The sequence below is a fragment of the Dendropsophus ebraccatus genome, chromosome 2, assembly GCF_027789765.1.
Source record: "Dendropsophus ebraccatus isolate aDenEbr1 chromosome 2, aDenEbr1.pat, whole genome shotgun sequence".
NCBI classification, from domain to species: Eukaryota; Metazoa; Chordata; class Amphibia; order Anura; family Hylidae; genus Dendropsophus; species Dendropsophus ebraccatus.
This window is the reverse complement of record NC_091455.1, coordinates 217,108,542-217,122,064: the sequence shown is the minus strand read 5'-3', so window position 1 is coordinate 217,122,064 and position 13,523 is coordinate 217,108,542. Positions and strand designations below refer to the sequence as shown.

Genomic DNA, 13,523 nt, shown 5'->3' with positions numbered 1-13,523 from the left:
GTTGTTGCTGCTGCAGTTGTCATTGCTGTTGTTGTTGTCGTTGCTGTTGTTATTGTTTTTGTTGTTATTGTTGCTGCTGCTGCAGTTGTCATTGCTGTTGTTGTTGTCATTGCTGTTGTTATTGTTTATGTTGTTGCTGCTGCTGTTGTGGTTGTTGTTGTTGTTGCTGCTGTTGTCATCGCTATTGTTATTGTGGTTGTTGTTGCTGTTGTTGTTGCTGTTGTCATTGCTGTTGTTGTTGCTGTTTGTTTCTTTTTGTCCCTTTTCCCGCTTGGTCTATGATGGTGAGAGCAGTGAGGCCGCATTACTCACTGTTGTTGTTGTAGTTGTTGTTATTATTTGTGCTGCTGTTGTTGCTGCTGTTGTCATTGCTGTTGTTGCTTCTGTTGTTACTGTTTTTGTTGTTATTGTTGCCGCTGCTGTTATTGCGGTTGCTGTTGTTGTTGTTGTCGTTGCTGTTGTCATTGTTGATGGTGCTGTTGCTGTTTGTTTCTTTTTGTCCCTTTTCCCGCTAGGTCTATGATGGTGAGAGCAGTGAGGCCGCATTACTCGCTGTTGTTGTTATTATTTGTGCTGCTGTTGTCATTGCTGTTGTTGTTACTGTTTTTGTTGTTGTTGTTGCCGCTGCTGTTGCTATTGTGGTTGCTGTTGTTGTTGTTGTCGTTGCTGTTGTCATTGTTGTTGCTGTTGTTGATGGTGCTGTTGTTGTTTGTTTCTTTTTGTCCCTTTTCCCGCTAGGTCTATGATGGTGAGAGCAGTGAGGCCGCATTACTCGCTGTTGTTGTTATTATTTGTGCTGCTGTTGTCATTGCTGTTGTTGTTACTGTTTTTGTTGTTGTTGTTGTTGTTGTTGTTGTCGTTGCTGTTGTCATTGTTGATGGTGCTGTTGTTGTTTGTTTCTTTTTGTCCCTTTTCCCGCTAGGTCTATGATGGTGAGAGCAGTGAGGCCGCATTACTCGCTGTTGTTGTTATTATTTGTGCTGCTGTTGTCATTGCTGTTGTTGTTACTGTTTTTGTTGTTGCCGCTGCTGTTGCTATTGTGGTTGCTGTTGTTGTTGTTGTCGTTGCTGTTGTCATTGTTGTTGCTGTTGTTGATGGTGCTGTTGTTGTTTGTTTCTTTTTGTCCCTTTTCCCGCTAGGTCTATGATGGTGAGAGCAGTGAGGCCGCATTACTCGCTACGCTGTGTGGAAGCCAAATCCCGGGCACAATCACATCCAGCCAGAACAGCATGTATGTCCGCCTGCGGTCTGATAGCAGCACCAGACATCGAGGCTTCAGTGCCCGCTTCGGTGTAGGTAAGCTCCTGTCCGCCATCTCCTCTGCTCCTCTATTCATACAATACATTGCTGAGGCTTCTCTTATATCATAAGTGTCAGTGGGAATATAGGAAGAGAAGACATAGGCAGTGGTGTAGCTACCGGGGTCACCGGGGTCATCATGGGAGCCCCCCCTGTTACGGGGACCCCGCTGTACATCCCCCTCGTCTGTGTCAGTGTGAGCAGGACGGCCCCTTACACTTACATTATACAGCCCTCTCCCGTCTTGTTCTCCTGATCGGTCAGACCCCAACCAATCAGAACTGTCCATTCAGGCCGCCCTGCAGCTTCCCCTCTCCTCTGCCGTCAGTACAGGGGGCAGTAGACATTTCCCACAGTCCTCTCTGTTATCAGGAAGACTGCCTAGATCTCTATACCAAACAAATTAAACTGCACCATATTCCCCAACGCCGCCAGGAAATAAATACACTCACATTTTCCAACAACTGTGAAGTTCTTAATTTAAAACATTTATTTTATGTACAAAAATAAAGGTTATGTGCGATAATGACAAGTTAAAACCTGGATGGAGCGACCCACTTTCTTTTCACTATTAATGCAGTATGTAATATCCTTGAATAATTGTCCAAGGAATTTCATAAGAGATAGCTGTCTATAATGGATGTTGCACAGCAACTGTTGATAAAGTTATCGATCAGATTAATAAGCCGTGATAGGTCTCGTGGGAACAGTCAGTTCCTAACCTCCGGCTATACCGACACCTAAACAGGCAAATATGGTATAATGCAGTGTGGAATTAACATGTCATACACATATCTCTGGTATCTCGTCTAGGAGTTCATAATGTTTGCTTGATATCTCAGAGGAATATCTGCGGTGTGAGCAAGCGCTGACTAACAGCGTTAGTGAATAGCGGCGGTAGATACAGCCACTATATCCCCGTTGATATCTATAGAGACTGCTGTCATTTATCAGTGTATCAGTCTCTATAATGTGGCGAGATATTAATCTCTGCTGATAGACAAGATATATGGCGCTAGAAAACGGCGATCTTGGGGTAATCCCTTTTAAATCGCCGTAGTGCACAGAGTGAGTATGCGGTCACTGTTAGGCTATGTTCACACTATGTATGTGTGCGGCTGTATTTTTTATGCGGCTGTAAATGTGCGGCTGAAACTACGGCCGTGGGAAAAAATAGACATGCGGCTGAAAACATACGGTCATTTACTTGGAAATCTGGTTCAACTAAAAATAACAAATAAAATCTTAAGAAAGTGATGGAAACACCTCTGGATGCATCTGGGAAAGCAGGGAAACAGTTTACATGAATTGCTATTACCGGGGTTTGCGATCCTCTGCAGTAATGCCGATGTCTCTCATGGTTAATATATTAAATTAATAAAACACATTTTCGTTGTAATAAAGTCCCTTTCGTTGTTCAATAATTAAATTTAAACGATTCCATCATTTTGCAATTAAATATACTGTTAAAATAAATATATATATAAATAAATGTATATTTATATATATATTTATTTTTTGACAGTATATTTAATTGCACAATGATGGATTCGTTAGAATTAAATTATTGACCAACGAAACTGAATTTATTTCAACGAAAATGTGTTTTATTAATTAAATATTAATTAGTACAAGAAGCTCCATAAGCCGTTAATTCATATTGCCGGTAATAGAGCTTTCTGTACTAATCATCACTTTACTTTAATGAAAACCTCAAATGTTTCTTTTAATTATGTTATCACAATAGCATTATTAGAAGAAACATTTAGAATTATATGTGCGCTCAGCTGATTGGCTGATCGGCTCAGCGCACATATAATGAGCCGGTCCGCAGCACAGTGACTACATTGTGCTGCGGACCAGCGAAGAGGACACATCGGGGTGAGTATAGAGCTCTCCCCACCCCCTCCCCAGCACTGCACCCCTCCCAGCAAGGAAGGGGGGTCACTTAACCTCTTCCTTGCTGGGATGGGTGCAGTCTGACATCAGTCTGGCCCCCAGGGGGTTACGGGGGATGCAATACATCCTCCCTTAATCCCTTGGGGGCCAGACTGTAAGCAGCGATCTGTAAAGATGCTGCATACTGTAAGGAGCACAACACCGCTCACAATGATGGGTGTTGTGCTCCTGTTTGTGTGTTTTTTGTGTGTTTCTCCCTTTTTGTTTTTCAGATATCGGTATCCTGGGGATTACGTTGGATTTCGTGGACTACGTCGATGACCAGCGGTTGTTTTTTTTTCTTTTTTTTATAAAATGGTCAATGAGGGGTGTGGGGGTGTTTTTATTTGAATAAAATTTTTTTTTAACTTGTGTCTTGTCTTTATTTCTTTACTTTATAGACTTAGTAGTGGAAGCCGTCTAATAGACGGAATCCATTACTAAGTCGGGGCCTAGTGTTAGCCGGTATAAAATGGCTAACACTAACCCCCTATTATTACCCCAGTACCCAATGCCACCAGGGGTACTGGGAAGAGCCGGGTGCCAGTGGTCCCAGAGCGTCAAAATTGGCGCTCCTGGACCGGGCGGCAGCAGGCTGGTAAGATTTAGGCTGGGGAGGGCCTAAACCAATGGCTCTTCCCACCCTGGTGTTACCAGGCTGCTGTCGTTTGGTTTTTAACCCGGCTGGTTATAAAAATAGGGGGGACCCTATGCGTTTTTTGTTTTTTTTTAAATAAATAAATAATATAACCAGCCGGGTTAAAAACCAAACGACAGCAGCCTGGTAACACCAGGGTGGGAAGAGCCATTGGTTTAGGCCCTCCCCAGCCTAAATCTTACCAGCCTGCTGCCGCCCGGTCCAGGAGCGCCAATTTTGACGCTCCGGGACCACTGGCACCCCGCTCTTCCCAGAACCCCTGGTGGCATTGGGTACTGGGGTAATAATAGGGGGTTAGTGTTAGCCATTTTATACCGGCTAACACTAGGCCCCAACTTAGTAATGGATTCCGTCTATTAGACGGCTTCCACTACTAAGTCTATAAAGTAAAGAAATAAAGACAAGACACAAGTTAAAAAATTTTTTTATTCAAATAAAAACACCCCCACACCCCTCATTGACCATTTTATTTAAAAAAAACAACAAACAACCACTGGTCATCGACGTAGTCCACGGAATCCGACGTAATCCACAGGATACCGATATCTGAAAAACAAAAAGGGAGAAACACACAAAAAACACACAAACAGGAGCACAACACCCATCATTGTGAGCGGTGTTGTGCTCCTTACAGTATGCAGCATCTTTACAGATCGCTGCTTACAGTCTGGCCCCCAAGGGGTTAAGGGAGGATGTATTGTAACCCCCTTAACCCCTTGGGGGCCAGACTGATGTCAGACTGCACCCATCCCAGCAAGGAAGGGGTTAAGTGACCCCCCTTCCTTGCTGGGAGGGGCGCAGTGCTGGGGAGGGGGTGGGGAGAGCTCTATACTCACCCCGATGTGTCCTCTTCGCTGGTCCGCAGCACAATGAAGTCACTGTACTGCGGACCAATCAGCTGAGCGCACATATAATTCTAAATGTTTCTTCTAATAATGCTATTGTGATAACATAATTAGAAGAAACATTTGATGTTTTCATTAAAGTAAAGTGATGATTAGTACAGAAAGCTCTATTACCGGCAATATGAATTAACGGCTTATGGAGCTTCCTGTACTAATTAATATTTAATTAATAAAACACATTTTCTTTGTAATAAAGTCCCTTTTGTTGGTCAATAATTTAATTCTAACGAATCCATCATTGTGCAATTAAATATACTGTCAAAAAATAAATGTATATATAAATATACATTTATTTATATATATATTTATTTTAACAGTATATTTAATTGCACAATGATGGATTCGTTAGAATTAAATTATTGAACAACAAAAGGGACTTTATTACAAAGAAAATGTGTTTTATTAATTTAATATATTAACTATTAGAGGCATCGGCATTCGGCATCATTGCCGGCTATTTTTGAAGTACTCCGTACGGACCGCCTGTCAATCCTCGGCCGCATTTCCAGCCACAAACAATGGTCTTGTTCATTTTTTACGGGTCCGTTTACGATCGGGCCGTAGATTCATACATAGTGTGCACTGTGCAGCCGTATATCCTATACTTTCCAGCGTACGCATGAACCACCAAAAATACCGCCGCACAATTACAGCCGCAAATACAGCCGCACACTTACATAGTCTGAACCTAGCCTCAATGTGTATCCTGCTGCTACAATCCACTACAATATAGCAAGTAGTGTTACTGGTGTTGTCAATGTATACAAACAGTAGCGATATTAGTCCTGCCCGGAACAGCGGCCGTCAGTGCCGGGACTAAACTGACTGTTATCTCGCTAAATCAGTATCGTGATCAGTAGAGCTACTCCATCAATTAAAAACATACAAACACCCACCACCACCCCAACGTTTCACCACTACAGTGTGGCTTTATCAAGGGGAACCCAGACTATAGTGACGTGCCCGCAGCAAACAGTATCTTTTAAAGTGCACTACGGCGATTTAAAAGGGATTACCCCAAGATCGCCGTTTTCTAGCGCCATATATCTTGTCTATCAGCAGAGATTAATATCTCGCCACATTATAGAGACTGATACGCTGATAAATGACAGCAGTCTCTATAGATATCAACAGGGATATAGTGGCTGTATCTACCACCGCTATTCACTAACGCTGTTAGTCAGCGCTTGCTCACACCGCAGATATTCCTCTGAGATATCAAGCAAACATTATGAACTCCTAGACGAGATACCAGAGATATGTGTATCACATGTTAATTCCACACTGCATTATACCATATTTGCCTGTTTAGGTGTCGGTATAGCCGGAGGTTAGGAACTGACTGTTCCCACGAGACCTATCACGGCTTATTAATCTGATCGATAACTTTATCAACAGTTGCTGTGCAACATCCATTATAGATAGCTATCTCTTATGAAATTCCTTGGACAATTATTCAAGGATATTACATACTGCATTAATAGTGAAAAGAAAGTGGGTCGCTCCATCCAGGTTTTAACTTGTCATTATCGCACATTTATTTTATTTACAAAAATAAAGGTTATGTTTTAAATTAGGAACTTCACAGTTGTTGGAAAATGTGAGTTTAGTATTGATGCAAATAGCATGAAGTTCTGGGGCATTCCGTGTGATTATAGGAAATAAATACACAACGCTCAACTTCTTTTGCTGGGTGATGGCCGACCACAGCTTTTATTAACCGTACTCCTAACCGTAATCAACCAACCGCCACTACGTGCCAGCTCACCAGAAGGGAAGCCGCGGTGTGCCACCGACGGACTCCCACCGTACACGAACGTCCGCTTAACCCTTTAACCTGCTGGGCAGGTGTACTCGGCTGTGACTTGTGAACCCACACACAAATATCTAACCTCTTCCAAATCTTCACAACCTATAAAGAATTTCCATATGATTTTTATATATATATATATATATATATATATATATATATCTTATTTTTTTTTTCAAACAACACATCATTGTAACAACATATAAACAAGCACAATAGGAGGGAGGGCGGGAAACTAAAAGCGCGGGCTGCGCTAACCCTTATAAATGATATCCGGTGTCCCTGATAGGCTCTCCAGCCCGGGAATTCTCCTAATTGGCCACTTGCACACATATGGGAGGGAAAAAGGGGATAAGACTAAGAAAGAGGGAGGGGACAGTTCCTCCATTAACCCTTTCCTGACGGCCATAATTATGGAGGATGACACAGGCGGTCTGTGAGCACCCCCCATAATCAGTCAGGTGACGGCTAGGAGCGCAGGAGTGACCCCAAGTCAGGAAATCACTTCTAAGGACTTTTCACATTCTAGAAGAAGTCATATATACTCATCTATAGTCATCTATAGTCATATATACTCATCTATAGTCATTTATAGTTATATATACTCATCTATAGTCATCTATAGTCATCTATACTCATCTATACTCATCTATAGTCATCTATAGTCATCTATACTCATCTATAGTCATATATAGTCATCTATACTCATCTATAGTCATCTATAGTCATATATAGTCATCTATACTCATCTATAGTCATATATACTCATCTATACAATCTATACTCATCTATAGTCATCTATAGTCATCTATACTCATCTATAGTCATCTATACTAATCTATACTCATCTATAGTCATGTATAGTCATATATAGTTATCTATAGTCATGTATAGCCATCTGTAGTATAGCCATGTATAGTATAGTCATATATAGTGATGTATAGTGATGTATAGTGATGTATAGTCATGTATAGTCATATATAGTGATGTATAGTCATGTATAGTCATATATAGTGATGTATAGTGATGTATAGTCATATATAGTGATGTATAGTCATGTATAGTCATATATAGTGATGTATAGTCATATATAGTGATGTATAGTGATGTATAGTCATATATAGTGATGTATAGTCATGTATAGTGATGTATAGTCATGTATAGTGATGTATAGTCATATATAGTGATGTATAGTCATGTATAGTGATGTATAGTGATGTATAGTCATATATAGTGATGTATAGTCATATATAGTGATGTATAGTCATATATAGTGATGTATAGCCATGTATAGTGATGTATAGTGATGTATAGCCATGTATAGTGATGTATAATGTATAGTGATGTATAGTCATGTATAGTGATGTATAGCCATGTATAGTGATGTATAATGATGTATAGTGATGTATAGTGATGTATAGTCATATATAGTGATGTATACTCATATATAGTGATGTATAGTCATGTATAGTGATGTATAGTGATGTATAGTCATGTATAGTGATGTATAGTCATATATAGTGATGTATAGTCATGTATAGTGATGTATAGTCATATATAGTGATGTATAGTCATGTATAGTGATGTATAGTGATGTATAGTCATATATAGTGATGTATAGTCATATATAGTGATGTATAGCCATGTATAGTGATGTATAGTGATGTATAGCCATGTATAGTGATGTATAATGTATAGTGATGTATAGTCATGTATAGTGATGTATAGCCATGTATAGTGATGTATAATGATGTATAGTGATGTATAGTGATGTATAGTCATATATAGTGATGTATACTCATATATAGTGATGTATAGTCATGTATAGTGATGTATAGTCAAATATAGTGATGTATAGTCATGTATAGTGATGTATAGTGATGTATAGTGATGTATAGCCATGTATAGTGATGTATAATGATGTATAGTCATGTATAGTGATGTATAGTCATGTATAGCCATGTATAGTCATGTATAGTGATGTATAGTTATGTATAGTGATGTATAATGATGTATAGTCATATATAGTGATGTATAGCCATGTATAGTGATGTATAATCATATATAGTGATATATAGTGATGTATAGTCATATATAGTGATGTATAGTCATATATAGTGATGTATAGTGATGTATAGCCATGTATAGTGATGTATAATGATGTATAGTCATATATAGTGATGTATAGTCATATATAGTGATGTATAGCCATGTATAGTGATGTATAGTCATATATAGTGATGTATAGTCATATATAGTGATGTATAGTGATGTATAGCCATGTATAGTGATGTATAATGATGTATAGTCATATATAGTGATGTATAGTCATATATAGTGATGTATAGCCATGTATAGTGATGTATAGTCATATATATAGTGATGTATAGTCATATATAGTGATGTATAGTCATGTATAGTGATGTATAGTCATATATAGTGATGTATAGTCATGTATAGTGATGTATAGTCATGTATAGTGATGTATAGTCATATATATAGTGATGTATAGTCATATATAGTGATGTATACTGATGTATAGTGATGTATAGTCATATATAGTGATGTATAGTCATGTATAGTGATGTATAGTCATGTATAGTGATGTATAGTCATATATAGTGATGTATAGTCATATATATAGTGATGTATAGTCATGTATAGTCATATATAGTCATGTATAGTCATGTATAGTGATGTATAGTCATATATAGTCATATATAGTGATGTATAGTCATGTATAGTGATGTATAGTCATGTATAGTGATGTATAGCCATGTAAAGTGATGTATAGTCATGTATAGTGATGTATAGTCATGTATAGTGATGTATAGTCATGTATAGTGATGTATAGTCATGTATAGTGATGTATAGTGATGTATAGTGATGTATAGTCATGTATAGTGATGTATAGTCATATATATTTATATATAGTGATGTATAGTCATGTATAGTGATGTATAGCCATGTATAGTGATGTATAGTCATGTATAGTGATGTATAGTCATGTATAGTGATGTATAGTCATATATAGTCATATATAGTGATGTATAGCCATGTATAGTGATGTATAGTGATGTATAGCCATGTATAGTGATGTATAGTCATATATAGTGATGTATAGCCATGTATAGTGATGTACAGTCATGTATAGTGATGTATAGTGATGTATAGTGATGTATAGCCATGTATAGTGATGTATAATGATGTATAGCCATGTATAGTGATGTATAGTGATGTATAGTGATGTATAGTGATGTATAGTCATGTATAGTGATGTATAGTGATGTATAGCCATGTATAGTAATGTATAGTGATGTATAGTTATGTATAGTGATGTATAGTGATGTATAGCCATGTATAGTAATGTATAGTGATGTATAGTTATGTATAGTGATGTATAGTGATGTATAGTGATGTATAGTGATGTATAGCCATGTATAGTAATGTATAGTGATGTATAGTAATGTATAGTGATGTATAGTTATGTATAGTGATGTATAGTGATGTATAGTGATGTATAGCCATGTATAGTCATATATAGTGATGTATAGTGATGTATAGCCATGTATAGTAATGTATAGCCATGTATAGTCATATATAGTGATGTATAGTCATATATAGTGATGTATAGTTATGTATAGTGATGTATAGTCATATATAGTGATGTATAGTGATGTATAGTCATGTATAGTGATGTATAGTTATGTATAGTGATGTATAGTGATGTATAGTGATGTATAGTTATGTATAGTGATGTATAGTGATGTATAGTGATGTATAGTCATGTATAGTGATGTATAGTGATGTATAGTGATGTATAGTGATGTATAGTCATGTATAGTCATATATAGTGATGTATAGTTATGTATAGTGATGTATAGTGATGTATAGTGATGTATAGTCATATATAGTGATGTATAGTGATGTATAGTGATGTATAGTGATGTATAGTGATGTATAGTCATGTATAGTCATATATAGTGATGTATAGTTATGTATAGTGATGTATAGTGATGTATAGTGATGTATAGTCATATATAGTGATGTATAGTGACAACAAAATCGCAATTGAAGACAGCGTCTCTTAGAGTATCAAAAAGTTTCTTCTTTTATTTTATTTAGCCATATGCGTACAAAATATCAAACAACGTTTCGGCCCTTCAAAAAAAACATACTGAGCCTTTCTGAAGTACGTGAGAAAGGCTCAGTATGTTTTTTTTGAAGGGCCGAAACGTTGTTTGATATTTTGTACGCATATGGCTAAATAAAATAAAAGAAGAAACTTTTTGATACTCTAAGAGACGCTGTCTTCAATTGCGATTTTGTTGTGGATGAAGTACTGGGAACGAGCCAACCTGGTGGAGGACTGTGCGTCTGTATGGGAATACCGCTGCTTTCACCTGGGAGAAACTACGTGATGTATAGTGATGTATAGTGATGTATAGTGATGTATAGTCATATATAGTGATGTATAGTGATGTATAGTCATGTATAGTGATGTATAATGTATAGTGATGTATAGCCATGTATAGTGATGTATAGCCATGTATAGTGATGTATAGTCATGTATAGTGATGTATAGTGATGTATAGTGATGTATAGTGATGTATAGTCATATATAGTCATGTATAGTGATGTATAGCCATGTATAGTCATATATAGTGATGTATAGTGATGTATAGTGATGTATAGTGATGTATAGTGATGTATAGTGATGTATAGTCATATATAGCCATGTATAGTCATGTATAGTCATGTATAGTGATGTATAGTCATATATAGTGATGTATAGTCATATATAGTGATGTATAGTCATGTATAGTGATGTATACTCATATATAGTGATGTATAGTGATGTATAGTGATGTATAGTGATGTATAGTCATATATAGCCATGTATAGTCATGTATAGTCATGTATAGTGATGTATAGTCATATATAGTGATGTATAGTCATATATAGTGATGTATAGTGATGTATAGTGATGTATAGTCATATATAGTGATGTATAGTCATGTATAGTGATGTATAGTCATGTATAGTGATGTATAGTTATGTATAGTGATGTATAGTTATGTATAGTGATGTATAGTCATATATAGTGATGTATAGTGATGTATAGTCATGTATAGTGATGTATAGTTATGTATAGTGATGTATAGTTATGTATAGTTATGTATAGTGATGTATAGTAATGTATAGTGATGTATAGTCATATATAGTGATGTATAGCCATGTATAGTGATGTACAGTTATGTATAGTGATGTATAGTTATGTATAGTTATGTATAGTGATGTATAGTGATGTATAGTGATGTATAGTCATATATAGTGATGTATAGTGATGTATAGTCATGTATAGTGATGTATAGTCATGTATAGTCATGTATAGTGATGTATAGTTATGTATAGTGATGTATAGTGATGTATAGTGATGTATAGTCATATATAGTGATGTATAGTGATGTATAGTCATATATAGTGATGTATAGTCATGTATAGTCATGTATAGTGATGTATAGTTATGTATAGTGATGTATAGTGATGTATAGTCATGTATAGTGATGTATAGTTATGTATAGTGATGTATAGTGATGTATAGTGATGTATAGTCATATATAGTGATGTATAGTGATGTATAGTCATGTATAGTGATGTATAGTTATGTATAGTGATGTATAGTGATGTATAGTCATGTATAGTGATGTATAATGTATAGTGATGTATACTCATATATAGTGATGTATAGTGATGTATAGTGATGTATAGTGATGTATACTCATATATAGTGATGTATAGTGATGTATAGTGATGTATAGTGATGTATAGTGATGTATAGTGATGTATAGTCATATATAGTCATGTATAGTGATGTATAGCCATGTATAGTGATGTATAGTCATGTATAGTGATGTATAGTGATGTATAGTGATGTATAGTCATATCCCCCGGGACTGACCCTGATCTCTGTCTCTTCCCTGGTAGCATGCGGGAGCTCTCTAGTGACGGACGCCATTGGGGGGGTTATTTCCTCTCCGTTGTATCCGGCCAAGTATCCGAGCAATCAGAACTGTTCCTGGATCATACGGGCGGAGGAGCCGTGTAAGTTACCGCTCTGCTGCTGCTGCATGTGCTGTCACCTGGCTTGTATCACTAGGGACTCATCCTCACAACTTCCCTGTAGGACTATGTACAGAAAATAGGGTGGGATCAGCTAGAAATAACGTCCGCCAATGATTATCCGGAACAATAATCTCACATCTGCGCAAAAAAACGTCCATTTTCTAATAGACTGGGTTTTCCCCTCTGTAAGTCTCCTGCTGCGGCCACAAGATGCACAGCAGCTCTATATGGTTCTCTACCATGTCACCACAATCACCACTCTAACTGGTTACCTTTAGGCTGCGTTCACACTACCTATATTTCAGTCAGTATATGTATATATCAGTCAGTATATTTCAGTCAGTATATGTATATATCAGTCAGTATATATCAGTCAGTATATGTATATATCAGTCAGTATATATCAGTCAGTATATATCAGTCAGTATATGTATATATCAGTCAGTATATATCAGTCAGTATTGCAACCAAAACCAGGAGTGGATTAAAAACACAGAAAGGATCTGTTCACACAATGGTGTAATTGAGTGGATAGCCGCCATATAATGGCAAATATTTGCTGTTATTTTAGAACAATGGCCGTTATATTGAAATAATGGCCGTTATTTACTGTTATATGGCGGCTATACACTCAATTACACCATTGTGTGAACAGATCCTTTCTGTGTTTTTAATCCACTCCTGGTTTTGGTTGCAATACTGACTGAAATATAGGTAGTGTGAACCCAGCCCCCGGGTGCGTTTACACAGACAGATTTATCAGACAGATTATTGGTGCCAAAGCCAG

At 37.1% G+C, this 13,523-nt stretch overlaps 1 protein-coding gene across 1 annotated transcript in view; it reads left to right on the top strand.

The window, feature by feature from the left end:
- The window catches only part of CUBN (cubilin), a 304,407-nt gene that overhangs the window by 185,258 nt on the left and 105,626 nt on the right, over positions 1-13,523 (top strand). The window contains exons 32-33 of the mRNA XM_069959738.1: positions 1,140-1,296; positions 12,599-12,715. Coding sequence (XP_069815839.1) covers positions 1,140-1,296; positions 12,599-12,715 — 274 coding nt within the window. The remainder of the gene's footprint in view (positions 1-1,139; positions 1,297-12,598; positions 12,716-13,523) is intronic.